The sequence below is a fragment of the Adiantum capillus-veneris genome, chromosome 18 (assembly GCF_014529385.1).
Source record: "Adiantum capillus-veneris isolate H3 chromosome 18, ASM1452938v2, whole genome shotgun sequence".
In the NCBI taxonomy this organism is placed as follows: Eukaryota; Viridiplantae; Streptophyta; class Polypodiopsida; order Polypodiales; family Pteridaceae; genus Adiantum; species Adiantum capillus-veneris.
In genome coordinates, this window is record NC_140948.1 from 102,802,438 (window position 1) to 102,822,805 (window position 20,368).

General features: G+C 41.4%; 1 protein-coding gene across 1 annotated transcript in view; it reads right to left on the reverse strand.

Moving 5' to 3' along the window:
• Window positions 1-3,245: 3,245 nt before the first annotated feature.
• SEC10 (exocyst complex component sec10) overlaps window positions 3,246-20,368 on the reverse strand; it is a 107,592-nt gene continuing 90,469 nt past the window's right edge. The window contains exons 17-26 of the mRNA XM_086489012.1: window positions 15,145-15,237; window positions 14,881-15,027; window positions 13,476-13,573; window positions 13,318-13,402; window positions 12,186-12,244; window positions 11,847-11,945; window positions 11,674-11,760; window positions 4,407-4,435; window positions 4,324-4,335; window positions 3,246-3,664 (exon numbers count right to left, since the gene is read on the reverse strand). Coding sequence (XP_086345138.1) covers window positions 3,573-3,664; window positions 4,324-4,335; window positions 4,407-4,435; window positions 11,674-11,760; window positions 11,847-11,945; window positions 12,186-12,244; window positions 13,318-13,402; window positions 13,476-13,573; window positions 14,881-15,027; window positions 15,145-15,237 — 801 coding nt within the window. The 3' untranslated portion in view covers window positions 3,246-3,572. The remainder of the gene's footprint in view (window positions 3,665-4,323; window positions 4,336-4,406; window positions 4,436-11,673; window positions 11,761-11,846; window positions 11,946-12,185; window positions 12,245-13,317; window positions 13,403-13,475; window positions 13,574-14,880; window positions 15,028-15,144; window positions 15,238-20,368) is intronic.

The window sequence follows — 20,368 nt, forward strand, 5'->3', positions numbered from 1 at the left end:
TAAATCTTCCACACGTTTGTTGAAGAGTGAAGCTTACTTTGACTTGAAAATAAAGGAAGTTGGCACTATTGCTTCCCATTCAAATTAGTTAAATATAAGATGCAATCACCATTAGACAAAAGTGTTACTTGGATGCAAAGATGAAGCCATATGTTTATTATGGTCACTATCTTTGTTATGGGATATATTTGTAGCTACTATAAGCGATTCAACACAACTATTTGTATCTACTATTAGCAATTCAACATTGTTGGGGACTAGAGGCTTTCTCTTAAGAGGTAAAATGAGCAAAAATGACTCAATAAAAAGACTCTAATCAAGAGAAAAGTGTGATAAGCCTTGGTGATAGCAATGATTTGAAAGGAACGCAAGCTCGATTAAGATGGCTTAAACATAATAAGATAAAGACAAAGTGAGTGCAAATGACCTCGTAAAAAGTCTAAAATAATGAGAAAAGTGAGCCAGTTCTTGATGATAGCAATGGATTTAAGGGTGGTGCTTAATGAAGGTAAGGTCAATCAAGATGGCTTAAATGCGACAAGAAATGTTCTTATACCAATTTTTGGAATTAGCTAGCTATATAGGGATGCTAATCACACAACTTTAGTGACTATGTATAGTATATTTACTATGGCTAATTTTTGGAATTAGCTAGCTATATAGGGATGCTAATCACACAACTTTAGTGACTATTCATAGTATACTTACTATGGCTAGTACCAATAATGTGTTAATGAAGGTAGCTAGTTGATGGAGATGGAGATAACAATGATTGCAAGTAGCTTCTGCTAAAGATAATAATATTGTTTTCAATAAAAAAACTCATATAATGATTGTGTGAGCACATTTTTCCTAGTCATAAAAGATAGAGATAACATCTATAACTTGTAATTCTATTGGTCCACATAGGCATCCTCAGTGGAGGATATCTATGCCACCTTTTTGCCATGTGTAAATATCTATTGCTAATATCTAGAGCTAGAGCTTGGTCAAAGTATTTAGAAGATTCCTTGAAGATGACATTGGAATATGTTGAGCATTGGATATTCCTTTCTTGAATATGTTGCAAAGATGACATTCAATGTAATCTAGTCTATTCCCGTGAGAGGCGTGTGGAATAGACTAGATTACATTGAATGTCATCTTTGCAACATATTCAAGAAAGGAATATCCAATGCTCAACATATTCCAATGTCATCTTCTAAATACTTCGACCAAACTCTAGCTCTATTCAAGGTAAAAGCTTAATTCAGAGAGGAACCTGATAGAGACAACCATAAGGCAAGTTGAAGATGAATTAGTGCAACGGAGCACCTTTGTATGCAAAAGAGAGATTAGAGACAACCATAAGGCAAGCTAAAGATGAATTGGTGCAATGGAGCAACTTTATATGAAAAAGAAATATGACACCAAGGAGGAGCTATAGGAGAGTAAGGATAAACAAGGAAATGTAGTACGGATCCATGCTTTACAAGTGTAGATTGAACTTAGGACAAGATAACTCCAATTGTTATCATGTAGGACTAATGCTTGTATCCTCAAATGAACTCATGAATACAAGATTCTGGGGATGGATGGAATTAAAACAAGATGCAACAAATTGTACATAAACCATAATCATATTTACAAAAAGCACATATGCACAATTGAAGCCCTTAGTGCAAAGACCAAGGATTCAACGAGATGTATAATCATATTTACAAAAAGCACATATGCACAAAAGAAAACATTCATATGATAAGGAGCGTTGTTATAGAGGACATGAGGAGAGTCCATAGAAATAGGAAATGCAAAAAAAAAGAGAAGACCATGACCAATATGCAAAGAAGGAGAATCAAGAAGAAATACTTATAAGCCTGATTTTTTAGAAATGGGTTTTTTAGGATTTGTTAAGGGATGTGGGTCCTCAACTAGTTTACGGCAATGTCTACTCACCAGCTGCACAAAGGTAGGATATTTATAGATAAAAGACTTTTGATTACATATTGTTACATGCATATGCTAGTGGGAAGGTCTTACTGCAATGGGGGCAATGACTAACACCAAACCTGTATGTGCTCAAGGCCTATAAATCATACTACGATGGTTGGTGCTCAAACGTTGATAATATAGAACTTGATTGGTCCTTCAAGTCGCAATCTTCTTGCTGAAAGGCATCCATATTCTGTGTATTTTGTGTAGCCCAGCCCATAAGGGCATGCATGCTTATATCATGCTTGTACGGCTAGTGCATCTCCCGACTTACCACCTACTACATACACATTTAGGTTGCATTTGGTCCTGCACCCTTTTATCCTATCCCCACCTTTCTCCAAAGTAGAGCTATAAGCAATCTCTGATGAGTGCAACATCGGCACAAAGTAAGTGTCATCAATCTTATAACTCCACGAGGCACTCAAACTCCATACTTAAGAAGTACATTTCCAAATTTTAAAACAATTTCCTCAGTCAAGACTGCTAACATCATCTAAGAATATGACAAGTATGGATGCAATAAGACGTGCTACTGAAGCTTACCATTTCAAACATTCAGTGTTATTCATAGCACAATGGCCTGAATTACGACCGAATCCTAACATTTGCAGTGTGTTGAGCCTCTTGCAAGCTCAGATATGCACAATCTCACATGAAGAATGTGTAAATAATGATTGGACTGGTGAGAACAAACATCATCACTCTTGATTAGCATTCATTTGACAATGTTGAGAGAAACTTCCAGAGAGGACAACCCTCCCGGTATTGAGCCGCACATACGTGCTTAGCTCAAAGTTTCCCAAACTCGTATCTCCATCACCATAACGTTTTGAGCTCTAGACAGCCAGCCTAGTTTGGGAAATCTTTCAATTAAGCACACGTGCGCGTGCCATACTAACTGGGAGGGCTAACCTCCGGGAAGTTTCCAACAATTCGTATCATTGACCAACAAACGAGCCAAGCACTTCTTGTTCTACATCTCAAAACTCCAGCAACTACTTGCAGTATGATAAAGATGAAACTCTTTTTTTTTTCTCTTTGCAACCTCTTTAATCTTGGTATGTAGAACCTAAAACTGGCTTGTGTCAAAAAGAAATAGCAAAGATTTACAATAAATGGAAAGCTTATGAGACAAGAGGCTCTCAGAAGCTTTCATAATAAGGCTTTCAATAACCATCATCTTCTTCATACAGTAATTACTACCATAGGGGCCTCCAACTTTATTTCTGAAGTGAAGCATTTAATAACCAGCATTTAATGCGGCTGTCAAGGACAGTAACTCTTATCTACATCGATTCCAGCTAATAGAATCGAAACAGAAAACTATGAACCTTTCATATAAAAAGCAAGTAAGCGAACCTCCTCTCGAATGGTTCAATTTGTCAAATTACAACCAACTATAAAAGGCAGAAAGGCTTACAATGGTCTACCAAGCTGCTGTGAAGAGATCAGATTTCGGCACTTGCCTCGCAAGATGACGTAACACCATGAATAAAAGCTTCACAAACTTCATATTTCTGAAGAATTGAAGAGCCCCTTTATGAATTCATTGGGCACAAAAATGTCATTTCCCTTTGCGATCATACATATGCATACATTCAAAATTTGCAATGAGCATCTCTGAAGGAGACAAGGTCATTTGAACCATTTCCAAGATGTGGATAGAGACTTTCCAGAGACGTAATCAGCACTGCAAGGCAAGAGAAAAGATGAAATCTCACTTGATGGTATCATTTGAGATACACGCGGCCAAGGCAACAACAAGCTAACAGCAGTCAAATTCCCAAGCTCTTGCAATTGTATGGTGCTTATTTCAATGGAGGTCTATGGCAAAAATAATGCGATGGTGTGGCAGGGGACCATTTTTTAATGCATATTTTGTGGAAATTGAAGCCTCCAGCTCCACTAAATTTTTTTCTTCCTCTAAAAACTAAGCAAATATTAGTATGCATTGAGAGATGATGCTATCTTGGACAGATGCAATAAAAACAAGATTAAAAAAGACTCACCGATCTCATCAATTCCAAAAGTTATTTTGACCTCAAAAGCTCGGGGGAGCCACTATTAAGAACACCCCCAATATAACGTGCGCGCCTGGTACTTAAAAAAACCCCTCTGTTCAAATGTTGACACGAATATATTGGGCCCTCCCTTTTTATGAATTAACGGTTTTTTTTCCAAAATGGCCTCTTGTTAATGTAACTTTGTTAAATTGCTTAAATTCTAAAAATTAAAAAACCGAACTCACGGTATATTAACGTTATGAAACAGCTGGCTCAAAAGCAACATATACAAAATGAACACACTACCTCCCAACATTGAAAACCTGAAAGAAACAGAGAAACTTACATCCCCGCTTCACTACAACACCAGATCCCAGCAATCTTAATGCTCATCAAGGAGCATGTTTACTCTGTTTCCAATTTTCGCACTTTTATAATCCTCACGGAGCTCTATGAACCTGCACATATTTTATGTGTGAGCAAAAATATAAATTCATCAAACTAGACCAGCACACGTGCGCACGCGCGCGCGCGCACACACACACACACACACACACACACACACACACACACACACACACACACACACACACACACACACACACACACACACACACCACGTGCGCGGGTGCGCCTTGCTCTGAAACCATGTAGCCAAGTACCTCCCACCGGTGTGTTGAAGAGAGCTTGTGATGACTTTGGGCCTCCCAGCTTCTTTAGCACCAGGACTAATGGGTGGTTTTACTAGGTTGCATCCCTGCTTCTTTAGCACCGGGACTAATAGGTGGTTTAACTAGGTTGCATCCTAATAAGGTAGTATGGTGTGGGAATCACCTCTTAGTGGTCACCTACCTAAATTAACTGCTTGTGGACACCCGAGGACACGTGCTCGCGGGCTTTCCATGAGTACTCTCTTGCAAGATGGGTTGCCTTACTCTGCATCCTCTCCTTCTTTCTACATCTGCCTTGCTGCCTCCCCCTGACTTGCCGACGGGCTCAAGATTCAATAGGGAAGGTATGGGATGTATACAGGTGTTTCATTCTATGGTTTGCTGCATTTACTGAAACATGAATGCATCATGCACCGTGCAGAAAATTTCAACTTGACATGGCTCTGTTAGTTGCTTTTGTGAGCATATTAAGGTAATATACTATAAATGGTTTTTCCCTTTCCTCTCAACCTATGCTTGTGTACATAGAATGTTGCGCTAATCTGCAAAATCTCATACTAGAGTAGTTGCCTACTCTTCATGTTACAAGCTTGGACTCTCCAAGCGAGAAATCAATAGCAATACACGGACAAAAACTACAAAATCACTGAACTTTACTCTATATATATATATATATATATATATATATATATATAGAGAGAGAGAGAGAGAGAGAGAGAGAGAGAGAGAGAGAGAGAGAGAGAGAGAGAGAGAGATGAAATGAAATGATATATTAACGTCGACAAAAGGCCAAAATGACCTATGAGACCAACTGATTACAATGATGAGCTAGTACCAAGTCTGGGTACAAACAAAGAAAACTACAAACTAAAACCTGAGATAGGAGTGCTACCGACTCCTATGGGTGGCTAGTAGGCTGAGCAATGGTATCATGCCACAAAGGTACAAAGTGGGAATAAGTGTCACCATGATACAATATAGCAGTAGCATGAAGCCTATCCTGATCGACACTCCGGGTGTCGTGCTAGAATCCTGTGAATCCTCTGCCGCAATCTCCGCCGGTGCTACGTGGCTCCCCTCCTCAGTCGCGGTCGTCTCGATCTCCCCAACTCTATAGCTCGGTCAATGAGAGTACCACTGGTGTGTATGGGTGGGAGCCGAGCTCTGTGATGGTGGTGTCCCCTCTGCCTTTGTGGTAGTCAGACGGAAGAAATCTGAGATGCGTCTCTGGGGCTGTCTCTGTCTATGCCTTCTCAATAGAGAGTCTCTATGTCTCTGTATCTCAAGTAGAAATAATCCAAGACATCTCTGATCCTGATATCTCATGACTCTATCTAACGAGTCAAAACCATATCTAAATAAACAATGAAAGCGTCCCCGTATCTCATAGAAGACAGTGCAGTGAGAGAGAAGAAGAAGAAGAGTATTTTAACGTCGTAGAAAAGTATCCCAAGAGACCTTAAAGATCTAACCGACGAGAGAGAGAGAGAGAGAGAGAGAGAGAGAGAGAGAGAGAGAGAGAGAGAGAGAGAGAGAGAGAGAGAGAGAGAGAGAGAGAGAGAGAGAGAGAAATGAAATGAAATGTTATATTAACGTCTTCAAAAGGCCAGAATGACCTATGAGACCAAACTGATACAAAAGTGGTGAATCTGTTACAATGTCTGGGTACCTTAGTACTAAAGTACTAAGTGTGAAAAGTGTGAAAGTAAATGTGAAAAAACTAAATACAAAGTATTAAATAAACTTCTTAGGAGCATTCTGGGTGTCTGGCTAGAATGCTTCGAATCCTTTGTTGTAGTCTCCTCCGGTGAAGTGTGCTTCTGCATCTTGGTCGTGGTCGTCTCGATTTCCTAAGCTCAATCGCTCTGTCAATTAGGGTGCCTTTGGTATGAATGTGGGTACTCCTTTGTGTTGGCTGCTGGCCTCTTGCTTCCCCTTCCACTCCGGCTTCTCTCGATCCGAAGAAGTCTGTGATCTGCCTCTGAGGCCGTAGTGCTCTTTGTCTTCTCATTAGATTATCCCTGAGCCGATGTAGTTCCAGTAGGTACAAGCCTAAGAATCTTTGATCTTGGTATTGCATGATTCTATCTAGAGGTCCAAAGCCTTCTTTAAAGAGGCAATGAAAACGCCCATGTATCTCATAGTATACTGTGCAGTGGCATATATAGTGTAATTCTGTCTCCGGCTGCATTCCGCATAACTTGCAAATTCTGCTCTCACGTGGGATTCCCCTAAATCTGCCAAATTCAATTTCCAACTGGTGTGAGGATGTACACGGCGGAGTTCCGCGCCAAGAAGCAATGGCCCCAAAGACTGGCACCCCTTTGGGTATTTCTTTATTATTGCTCACATCAAAGTACAACTCCCGAGGGTCCTCTGCTCTTAGACCCTGGGGCCTGCGTCCAAATGCTCTGCACAGTGAGAGGCCCAAGGGCTCTTATAAACTTACAAGGGATGCCCAAAAGTAGAGCCCCAAAAGCACTTCACCCAAAAGCACCAAACCCCAAAAGCATCTGCTCTCAAAAGATAGCGCTGGAAACTCTCAGACTCTGTGTCGAGATGTTTTGCAGAGTGAGAGGCCCAAGGGCTCTTTTAAACTTAAAAGGGATGCCCAAAAGCAGAGCCCCAAAAGCACTTTACCCCAAAGCACCAAACCCCAAAACATCTGCTCTAAAAAGCTAGCGTTGGAATTTGCTAAAAGCTGTCAACGAAATTTGCGGGAATCTGTATAGTCTGCCACGTGGTAAACACAACACAATTTGCCAAAATTCTGTACATCCTTGCCACGTCAGCGTTTTAGCGCATTTTAAGAAAATCTCCTCAGAGTTCAAGCTTTGGGATTTTAGGGTTTTAGGCCCCATGGCCGATGCTCAGAAGTTCTTTAAGTTGGTCGGCTCAGTGTCTCTTGTCCACTCGGCCATTTCTTTTCCGCTTGGTCATGCGACGTCATCACTATGTGACACTTCAAGCGTGGCCTCGATATTTGTATACAGCTAGTGGGTGGGCTTCCCTCATTTAACCTCCTACCTTGCACCTATATATAAACAGGTAAGGGAATCTTCTTTTCTCACTTAGCCTTGGATGTTTTTTCAGTTTCATGGGAGAGAGAGAGTGTGTAAGGGTGCATTGGTCGGTGTTTTTACCTTTTATTGAAGTCTGTCGTGGCGGGTATTTATCTACTATGGAGATTGTTGAAAATACCTCTTCTTCAGAAGTTCTTTTGTCACGTGCACATCTAACCCTATGTGCATGTGGACAAGTTGTTCCTACTTCTAGGGTTTAGGTAGCCTATGAAGTGTTCTGGCACCCTTGTGAGCTTGTAAACGGGCCATGCATGTCCAGGCACTTAGAGTAGCTGCAAACCCTCTGCGTGCACAACCCATAGTATGAGCATGTACCATTGCATGACCTAGTTTTGCAGTTGCATATGAACCACCTTATATAAGGTCATTTATTTTATAAATGACTATTATTTTTGTCAATTAAATCGTGGAGCCTCATCTAGCCTTGCTTGACCCACTTCCAAATGGCTATATAAGGAGGCCCAGGGCACCTAGAAGAAGCAGAAGAGGCAGAAGGCACAAGGAGGTTCAGCGTTTTTCTCAAGGAGAACCAGCCCTTAGCCTCGCGAGACCCCACAGCATCTGTTGTAGACCCTCACCGTCACGACCCCAACACCCAGATCAGCCTAGTGTTTTCAGTTTTCAGCACAAACCAGCCAGCGTTTTGCAGATTCAGCCCAGATCAGCCACCGTTTTCTATTTTCATCCTTGCAGACATGGACAATAGCAAATCAGCCCTTGCCTCGCAGCATGACCCAGATCCACCGCAATAGACATAGCATTTTCAGATTTCAGCTCTTGACAACGTCGTCGCCGTCGTCGTCAAGTACCACAGCATCTAGAAACATTATACTAGACTTTGTGCAATTCAAAGCAAATACCTCTCTAACAATAGAGAGGGGAGCCATTGGAGGGGGGTTTGGGACCCCATTTGGTGTCGTCTCTTCTCTCTCTCTCTAGCACTCTCACTCACAGTTTGCATTCCACTCGTTGTTTTGGTCATTGCACATTCTCTCATTAAGTCAAGGAAGGCTCTCCCTTCCAGTCAGTAAAAGGAACCTTGAGCACTCACTGATCACTCATCCTGAGCCATACACCATCATTCACTTCCATTGCACATTACATCTTTTCTCTTCCTCGTTGGAGTACTGGTGGTAAATATTGTGGTTTCATATACCTAAGGTGCTGAACTTGGTATTAGTCTGTATAAATGCTTTGCTGTTAATATTTTTAGGATTAATTTAAATTGAAGTACCCTCTGCCGCTGTGATATTTAGCCTAGGCTTAACGGAATACTGTGAGTAGATATATCTCCTCAGGGGAATCCTATACTCATTATTGTGGTAGTAATTATGTTCTGATGGTGCATAGTGGCTCTCTTATTGCTACACTAACTCATAATGTTTGACTGATTTGGTGTTAATTCCAAGTTGTTTGCTGAAGGGTGCTTGGAGATTGATATTTTCCTTAGTAAAGGATACTCTAAAATCACCTGATATGGCTTTTATGTTTTTGGTTGTGGGGTTTTGCTATGGTGTTTTGCTATGGTGTTTTGGCTCTCAGGATTATTCTATGTATAACCTTGGCTTGAGCTTTTGAGATATGGTTGTGGAATCCTAGTAGGTGCTAATCCAAAGCACGTTTAAGAAAAAAGCTGGAGCCAAATAAAATTGATGGCGTAATGCTGATGTGTTATATTACTAGCCGGGAGAAGGAGCTTTTGGTAGCACTGCTGATCGTTAAAAATTTGTTTCTCTGAGTCCTTTTTGAATCTTTCGTATTGTCTTACTCTGATATGCTGAAGCGTCTGATCTAGTTTTGGTCTGCGTTATATGGGGCTTATCACGGAGGATGTGGATAGCACACACTTTTTTCATTATGATTAGTTACAAGGGCTAGGCTTTCTCACACTCACACACACTTTTTTTTGTAAATCTTTGGGATTAATTTACAAGTGGGAAACCTCAAGGCGAACCAAACCCACAAAAAGGATCATATACAAAACCATGAACACAGAAGTGTTCATCTGTGAAAGAGGACTAAAAGCATTTATAGGAAAGCTGATGCATCTCCGAGGTGATATCACCAACTTCCCAAGCAAAACGTAAAGATTGCCTAAAGGAAAGCTTGAAAATCACATCCTCACACACACACACACACACACACACACACACAAAGTAGCATAAGCAGTTTTTTGTACGTGGGATTATACACTTGTAATTCTTAAGGAGCTCTTGTAAGCTTTGGTTTAAAACCAAAAAAGCATATCATCATGGGTAAAGATGGACCTAGTTCAGTGGTACGATTTAACAGAGAGACATGTGCATGGCGCGGTGCTCCTCTCTTTTTACACCCATCACCCCACTCTTCCCTAACAGAAGAAACCGCCATTACAACTGAAGCTTGCAAAGACATGGACCCACCACTCTTATGCTATTTAAAAGCATGTGCATGGAATCCTCAACGCTCAAGGCTAGAAGATATCTTGCTTGGTCCTTACTTCACCAGCAAAAGTCCCCAAGCAATGGCCAATCATTTCCCCGAAAAAACCCACAACTTATACTATGTTGACTTCTATAACACGTGCACTGTTTCTATGGCACTTGCAGTCCATAAATCTAAGGCTAATTATAGTTTTTTGATTTATGCTGGATGCAGGTAACAGGAACAATGCTTGCATAGGAGGGCTTTTGGTTAAATAGAAGGGGATTAACTCCACACTCCCATGGGGAACATATTGTACCACAAGCCTTTATAATTTGAATATTGCTATTTCTTGCATCCCTGTTTTTGGTCTTATTAATGTGGTTATTGTGTCTATTGCTCTCTCTCTCTCTCTCTCTCTCTCTCTCTGTGGATCTGTGGCAGCTATACACTAGGAGAGTCTGGGAGTCACCTGGCTTGGGGACGAGGATGTCAGATTACAGAGACCAGTTTCTCACCATATTGTCCGGGGGGTTCATACAGAGACCACGCTACATGGACACATATATGCCACATAGCTCACGGGTGGCGATTGGTCAGCTGAGAGTGGCTTCACACAGGTTAGAGATTGAGATCGGGAGACATACTGGTGTTCCCAAGGAGGAGCGCGTCTGCAGAGCCTGCACAGAGGAGGTGGAGAGTGAGGAGCACTTTGTATGTAGATGCAGAGCATACACTGAGATCAGAGGCAGGTATGAGGCCCTATTCAGAGGACAGCCCACTCTCCGAGAGATCATGGACTCTCGAGATCAGAGACAGCTCGGACGGTTCTTACTAGAGATACAGAGCCATCGGGACACACTACTACAGCCACACACAGCTACACAGACAGAGGGGAGACAGTCGCAGCTCACAGACTTCTTTCAGAGGATTACCGCCCCTCCCCCACCAGACACTCAGAGGGGAGTGACACTCCCACAGGCGGAGGTGAGCCGAGCTAGATGACGACCACGAGTCACAGGCTACAGGGGCGCGAGCTCCCACCACCGACAGATCGAGGAGATCTGAGCCCGGGAGCGCCGTGCCACTGAGGAGCGAGTGGCCCGGATGAGGGCCGACCCGACAGCTTTCATCCGGGCAGCCTTGGCACCAGACCCGCCCATGTACCACATCTTACATCCCCCCATTAGTACAGGATGGAGCTAGATAGCTTGATGCATTCTCATGATTGTACTACCTTGAGCATATAGACATGCATATACCCCTAGAGATAGAGCTCCATCCCTCCTCAGATACCCCACTACCTACACTCAGTTCAGTTTTGTATCAGTTTTTGTTTCATTTGTCTTTCCGATAGATGGATGACATACACACCATGTACATTTGATTTGTCTCATAGGCCGATTTCGGCCTGACATAGACGTTAAAAATCTTTCTTTCTTTCTTTCTTTCTTTTCTCTCTCTCTCTCTCACACACACACACACACACACACACACACACACACGAGAAGAGCAGACCATTGAAAAAGCAAGCCTTACCGTAACGCCTCCTTCCGAGAACCACGGAGGCTGCCATCTATGAGTGTGAATAAGCTTTCAGGTGCAACGATGAACACGTTTACCAACCTGTATTCACAATCAAAATCAAACTGTGCTGCAGCCTGCACGCAAATCCTTTCTCCTAAAAGTAGGACAACACAGAAATTACTTACGTTCCTAGAGTCTCAAACTTCTCATCCACTGCAGGGGCTTTGAAGCTTCGAACAAACTCAGCATACTCAGTGGCATCACGCTTCAACCGTAGACCCCCACTGCCACAGCACGAAACAAAATATAAACAGTTTCCCACGACCATCACCCCCATACGCACGACACGCGACACACAATCGAACACTAAGTAATGCTAATAAAGGAAATGCAGGTGTATAAGTACACAGCAGGCATCAGAGCAAGCAGAAACCATTGGCATACAAGTCTCTGTACAGCTTATGGATCATGTTCTTTACAGAAATGCTCAATAGAAGGACATTCGAGAAATAGCAACTTTTTACCTCGGGTTGAAAGTGAATCGCTGCCAATGTGAAAGTAAACCTTTATGCAACCTGTTTCCCTGTAGCCAACAACACACAAAGTGTAGCATGCTAAGCAACGGTACATTGGCAAGAACTCTGTAACATGCTCTTACCCAGAACAACAAATCAATGCCATGAAGTCAATCTGTACAACCTTAATTGATTACAAAGCTTGTGAAAAAAAGACTCGATAACTTACAATGAGGGGGTAACACTATATGGAATTATTACAACGGAGACTAATTCGATGGCAGATCAGAGGGCCAGGCACCGCTGTCCCTAGTCCTTTCTCAGATTGCACAACCCAGAATGCCAGCCAGTAGGAGCCAATCAATAGTTTAAGATCATGACTTATTTGAACGCAAGTATCCAAAGGCTTGAATCAATTCCATCAGGAAAGACACTACCATAAGACTCCCGTTGCTACATATGAGGCCAGACATATATGGCAATGATGCCTGGAGAGGATGTAGGAGCCTTCGTTTACCTTCAAAAAGCATTCTTTTTCCACAAAAAGTGGTAACTTCATCTGCTAGAATTAATGGAATTATGGCATCAGCCTGGTTCTCTTTCATGTTCCAACCATATTCCATGGTTAAAGCTAAGTTCAGTCGTTTGAGTGCATGGATAAGAACCAGTTATTATGTAATTACTCCTGCCAATAAACTGATTTTTCTGGCCTTCAACCAAATTTTTAACCGACTTCAAGCTTCTATACGCACAAAAAGCAAGATTACTGGTGGAATCTTCAAATTGGGCTTTGCTATAAACACATCGTTACTCTCTTGAAACTACGCAAGATTACTAAAAGAGCATCTGTAACAACACAATGAATGTTCAGTTTCAACTTTTTAAGAAAGTGGCGATGTGTTTATAGTATAGCCCAACTAGGAGATTGCTTTCAAAATACAGTAGCAGTTATGGCGTCTAGAACGGGAACTTAATCTGATGTTCTAGGTAAAGTGCAATAACGGTTATATTATTGAGTGCTAACAAGTGAACCATATCATACCTTTCGTTTAGGCAGTTAACGCTTTTTTATTTCTTACTACTTAAACATTGGAAATGGAGATTCATTTTCTAACGATCAATAAAAGTGCAAATGCCTTACCATCTCTGTCATGAATGCTTGTTTGTTCAACCCCTCAAGAGCCCCATTTGCTGCCTCAAGCATCCGAGCCAGGTAAGCAACAACTCTATTGTACAGAGTTTGTTTAGATAGGATCCACACTGAATATATTACATTACTGATGGTTAGAGTAAACCCACCGTATGCATGCATTGGTTGGTCTATGATCTGGTGCATTTCCATCTTCTGGTGGACAGTAATCAGTTACTTTTTGTTCAGCTGCTAACAATCTGTCCACCTGTTAAAACAACACAACCAACACAACCACATTCATAGACTGGAGTAAACCAACTAGTGAAAATTAGACAAGGCCGAGATCAAGGATGCCCGCTTGCTTTTAATAGAGAGAAGACAATTCTCTCAGTTAGGACTGCACTTGGACTTGGCACATAATCTTCCTCAAGCCCTTTGACAGAGTTTCAATCGGCCCAAGTTAAATAATTTAAGATGGAGTTGTCACTCTATGTGAGGCCACCTGGTCCATAAAAGGACCATAGTTTTGAGTTATGTCACCTCGCATCTCTTCAATGAGTGTCGAAAATTATTTCACCTCTTATCTGTCATGACTCTACTCTCAAGGGTGACCTTATAATTGAAATAGCTCCATTTGTTATGCAAGTCTGAAATTATATTCTCAAATCTGGGAAAAGCACAATTGATCCAAACTTACTCGACAGTTTCATTCCAAGACATAAACCCTAACAAGGGCCTGCAGGTGCTGCCTTCAACAAAAGAGAGGCATGTGGTTTCTACAGCACAAATTAATATGCCAGATTGAGAGGACTTAACTGATCTTGATAAGAAATATCCAACCTGGCCCATACACAAGGCCGGTAACTTCATGATGAGGTAAGGAAGAGGTACGACAGCTGGTTATCGGGTAAGAGAAAGAACCCCCCCCCCCAAAAAAAAAAAAACACTTCACATCATAGTGATACTAGCAACTAGAACGTTTTTCGACTTACAACAGCACCTCAAAAAAATGAGGCTTGCACTTCTTCTAGATAACAGCCTATGAAAGCATCCAACAATAACAAAATTTGTTACACCCACTACCTATGACAAAAGATTCAACTTTCCGTTCAATGATCATTCTCAAATGTGGAGTTTTCTTGGCGAATAAGGAGTCTCACAAAAGTTAAGTAGCAGAAAACAGATTGACAACAGATAGATCACTTCGTTTCATCAAACAAACTGCCCTACAAAAAAGGTCATTGCTACTAGAGAACATTAGTAGTAGCCATTGTCAGATGGATTTGGAGGAGATTCCTGATGTTCCAAGAACTTTCATGCCAAAAAGAAGAATTTCCCTTATAATCACACAATCCAAATCACAAAGTAATTGCATGAAAGACCTGCAGACCATGAAGTAACTTTGTAGTTCTAATGTTTATAAACCTGACGCAATTTAAACATCAATAAGCAGTATTAACAAACAATACATTTGACAGTCTTTGAGAACACAGACAAAGATGACCTCTTGAGAACCAGCACGAAAAGACAAACAGAGTTAATTACTTCAAAGGGAGAGAAATTGGCTCTAACCTCAACCATAACTGTATCAATGCATTGTTGCAGCCCTTTCAATGCCGCACCCTCAGCATTTGACATAGAAGCTGCCATCTCTTCACAGCATGCAGCGTGTGCCCCATCAACTGGTAGAAGAAGGCGAGCTATGGTGGAAACAAAATGCTACAAAACAGACACAGAATGTGAGAAGAAACAAAGCAAACATGGCTCATGTCCACTTAAATCTACTCAAAATCATACAGGTCCGCTGTAATGATCTTGAAGACAATGGTCATGTACCTGCTGCACCATGGCAACATTTGTTGTTGAACGCTGCACAGCCACCATAAAAGCCCTGAAGCTGCTCTCACCTGCAGCAGCTGCTGCTTCAGCCTGCCATCAAGAATCAAAACCCATGACACAGACTATTAGCGTATAAAAATGTAAGTCCCATGATCACCAAAATTCCACATTTTCTGCTGGCATCTACTGATGAAGGGGGAAAGAAAGAATGGACAAACAAGCACACGCATGCACGCACACGCACACATGCTACTGCTCTTCCATGGAACTCTCTTGGTTTACCCTTGTTCATTTAATTATTTTACACCTGCCCTGGTCTTACCTAAATGTTCTCATATATTTTAGACTATACACACTGGTTGCTTCAAACCATGGGAACCTCACAACTATGGTATGCTGCCATTTTTTGCCTTGTCTTATTAGAGGGTTTCTTGTAAAAACTACCCTGGTGGGACTATATCCTTACTGTTCACCTACCAACATTAACTAACTTACAATTCCCAGAAGGAATCCCCATTCCTTGGCTCTGATTGTGTCCTGCAGTGCGCTGTTCCTTCCTCCCTCATGGCGAAACAAATGCTCCCGCCTAGCATGCCGACTGGCTCTCGACTCGTGGCTTAGGGTTGTGCCTCACTCAATAGATGGTATGAGCTCTGACGGTTGTACATCACCCTGTGACTAAGCTGTATTGTCTGCTACATACTCATGGCTTGCTGCTATGGAATAGACCTGCATGGTTATGCCCTATATACTAACCATGATGGCTACACCATTTGGGTTATATTGTATTGCAGGTTCCTTACTTCTAGTATACCGCTATAGATTGGATTTATTTAGGCCCGACTGCTGTTGTACAACTATTGCCATAAAAAAAATGGAACTACCCCCTACCTTCTTCCTATAAATAACAAGGTGAGGAATTCTTCATCCCTCACTTACCCTGAATACAATTTCTGGTTTCTGTTTGTCTTAAAGAAAGAGAGAGAGTGTGGTGATTCATCTTGAGTAACATCATTGTTGCGACTTTGAAGGGATGGTTTCAATTGCCCCTGCTGATATGGAACTAGCTGAGATTGCTTTCCTCGACCCAGGTTTCTTTTTTGATTTCATGCTTTAACTGGATACGCTTCATGATAATTGTTCGAAAAACGTCTTGTCAACTGTTTATTTTGTTTGATTTGAAAAGTACTCTCCATATGCTTCATGATAATTGTTCAAAAAACGTCTTGTTAACTGTTTATTTTACTTGATTTGAAAAGTACTCTCCCATGTTGGCTAAACACACAAGTTCTCCTCATATGTGCTTCTCGTTTATGACTTTGGGTGTTATATTGATCATTCATTCATACATCAAAATTGGAAATTGATTGACATACCGTTGTTAAGTTTGCTGGACTGAGGGTATTCTACACCTTGAAGGAGTAATCTTCTTCTTGCTCCATGACCTCATAAAATTAGGTTAGGCAAGGTGAATAAAAATCTAACTCAGGGTTAATTTAGCTTACACTTGCAGCAGAAAGAAATTGTTTGTTTTGCTGGCCTTAGTCCATTCCCACTTGGTTCAGGACACTTTGTCTGATGGGTTAATGCAGTTGTCGTTGGAACTTGTATGACACTATTTTGTTACTTTTTTTACTCAATAGGAATAAGGGCTCTAATGTTCTCCCGATTATCTCTTTTGGATGGTTATCCCTGGGAGCTTTCTGATGGCTGGCTTCACTCCGGACTCTTTGATATCCTCTCACGCTATTATTGATTCTTTTAGATGGGTTTTCTTTATGGCTTCCTCATGTTCTGGCTTATTGTCCTCCTCTGACTCTGGCATGTGCTGGTCTTGTTCTTGGTTACCCACTATTTCTGGTCCCCTACCGACTTATATTACTGTAGAGAAATGGTAGTTGTCTGCTATGATTTGGTTTCTCTTCTCATTGAAAGATTTGTTACCATCATCCTCAACAATGTTTAAAAGACTGAGAGCTATTGCTTTAGCTACTGTCTAGCATCTCTTTCCTAACCGGTTACTGATCCGTTTGACCTTTATGGCTGGGATTGTGTTGTATGTATGTCACTTGTTGCATTTTGACCTTCCTACCGTGCTAACTCTAATTTGCTCTAGTGATTTTAAGAGTATTTTATACTAAGCTCTGATATAATCTACCTAAGGTGTAGCTCATCTGAAATCTCGTTGTTGCCTTAGCATTTGCTCCGATAAGGTCCACCTAAGGTTATGCTCATCTGAAGTGATCTGACGACCGTATGTAATTGCTTTTTGCTTACTTTGAAAAGAGTAATGACTTGTGGACGACTGAATTATGGAGAAGGCTTGCTGGAATTTTTTTGGCCATGATAGCGGAGATTTTAGGCTACTAACTTGGTTTTAGATTTTATGGGTTGCTGACCTCGTTATTCTTCAAGCTTTGTCTCTGTCTATCCAGGTCTCTGTTTTGAACTTAGGAAACCACAACTTTCAAATGCTCCGCTACTTTGTTTGGCTGAGTATGCTCTGATTTGTTGCTGATACTAAATCCCTTTAGATAGATCGGCTAAACTTGGGCTTTGTTAGGGTTTGGTTCGCGGCTTGAAACACAAGTACTAAACTAAGGTTTTAATTATCGCTTCGCTCAGACGGATAAATGCACATTTTCTTAGTGCCTAGAATTTTCCCGATTAGAGTACATTATAAACACCCTATTTGGTATCCTTGACTTGAGTAGTTTACACATGGTTAAGACTATACTTGTTTCGCTACAAAATTCTGGCTGAATTTGGATTACTTAGTTAGCTAAGTGCTTTCAGTGGTTGATACACTTTGATTGTACTCTACTAAACTTCAAGTTTGTTAAGGCTTAATTCTTGGCTCGAAACACGATTGCAAAACTGAGGTTTTACTTATTGCTTCAATTAGCAGGATTTTGTCCTCAATGGCATATGATGCTACACTCTAAAATATGTTTGTCTAAATTATGCAAGATGGATTGAGTTGCAAAACATGGCTTCTCAAATCACTTTGAAAATCTACTTGAGGTTGGCTTATGAATGGCTAGACAAGTTTGAACTTTTGGATAAAGTAAAAGGCTACTCGATACTACTCTGAGAAAGTAGTTTTAGCTTGGAGACTTCAACTTGAAAAAAGTGAAAATTACGTGAGAATTGCTCGTGCTTTTTAGAAAGTAGCTAGTCTAATATTTGATGTGGTAAAACAAACTATATCAAGTGATTTTTGAGAAAGCAACTGCTTTGTGATCCATCATTGGATTAAATACAAGTATTTGCACTTGCATCCGCAGGGGTGATGGCCTTTTGATGCATTACATTTACGTACTCTAAACTAAATACATATAAAACATAGTTTAGGTTTTAAAATTTTAAGTAGGACAAGGATAACAACTGATAGGTAAAACTGTAATACGTATTCAAGGCTAACGCATTTGTTCTCTTGTTTATATAGATGCAGTTGAACATGCTATCTCTACTTAAAATGGTTTAACTTAGTTGCTATCCGACAGAAGATTAATGGCTGAGTTCAACCTTGCTGACATCTACGGGTCTAGTACTTATGTATAGGATTATTGGAATGATACCTCATTCTAACAATATTGTACAAAAATGAATCTAATATCGAGTCATTTTCGTACAAACCATTGTCCAGTTGTCTAAAGCCAGTTATCTTTTGAACTTTATGTTCTTTTTTGTATACATATTAAGTTTAATACAACAACACACACATCCTAAACACAACGCCCTCCCGGGTAACTAGGTGCACCGCGATGCTGGCTTTAGCTTATTTTTGGTCTATAGGCTCTGATTGGCCCATTGTTTGTAATTCCTGTTAGGTAAACAGGTGTTAGGTCTTTCTTTGGCTATAGATTGGGTTCCTGCTCACGGATGTTGTAGTCCTTTGGCTTGGCCGGTTTTAGGTTGCAATTTCAGGTGTAGCAGAAGAGAATAAGGATTTGCTCGGATCTAGTACTCTACACAAAAACAGAAGGGACACTTTACTTCACTTGATAGAACTGAACTAAACGGAAAGAAAGAGAGAGACGAGAGAGAGAAAAGAGACGACACACGAATGTCGGGTCCCAATCCTCAAGGGCCCCCTTGCTCTATTGCCAGAGTAAGTACTTTCTTTATTCTTGAACAATGCTACTATGATGATGTTGCGGACTGGGTACTGAGGTATTGAGGTTCTATTCGAAGACGATGATGTCGATGACGAGGTGCTGATGGTCTATGTCGACGACGGGTACTGCTGGTCTATGTCGATGACGACGACGACGGTGGTCGTCAAGTCTGGGACTGCAATGACAATGACGAAGGTGTTGTCGTCAAGATAGGTATCTGCGATGACGATGACAATGTCGACAACGACGATGACGACAGCGTCAAGGCTAAAAACTGAAAACGCTAGATACTTTGCTGGGAATCTGCTATTGTGGCGGTACTACGCCTGGATCTACAACAGCCGAGTCGCACTTGGAGTGAAATGCTAAAATGCTAGGCTGATCTGGCTGAAAATGCAAAACACTAGGCTGATCTGGGTTTTGCTTGGCCGATGCGGCAACGGAATGGGGAGGATCTGCGAAGCTAAGGGCTGAACTCAAAACGCTGGTGGCTCATGGTTGAAACGCTGATTGCTGGAGGTTGAAAACGCTGGGACCTGTGGGTGCCTGCCCGCTCTGCTGCGGGTGCCTACCCTTCTGTGTCCTGCTTCTTTTGCTTCTACTGAGTGCCCAATGGTTTCTTTTATAGCTCTTTAGCAATTTTTCCTACCTACTTTTCCAACAGAAGTCACTTATTAATAAATAAGTGAAAAATGTGATTGTGCAAGAGAGGGTATGCAACTGCGACCCGCCTGGGCATGCACGTCCTGCTAGAGGCTCACAAAGTGCTAGGCTCAGTCCTAAGCTAGGCTATGGCTAATGCTAAACCATGGAAGAAGCGTGTCAACGTGGCGCAAGTGAAGTGCGCACGTGACACCCCCCCCTGTTAAAAGTGAGGCACATCTGCTGAACTTCTATCTGTACTTCTGATGCTGACTGATGAACGCTTCTGATGTTGTGGATGCACAAACAAATGCAGATTTCTCCGAAAACAGGGACTGATGGTACTGCCGGTGCTGTGGGTACTGCTTGCGATGCAAATACTGTGAAAGGTTCACTGTCCAGCCTAACTATGATTGCCGAATATCAGCTTGGGCTCTATACTAGATAGTGTTTGATGA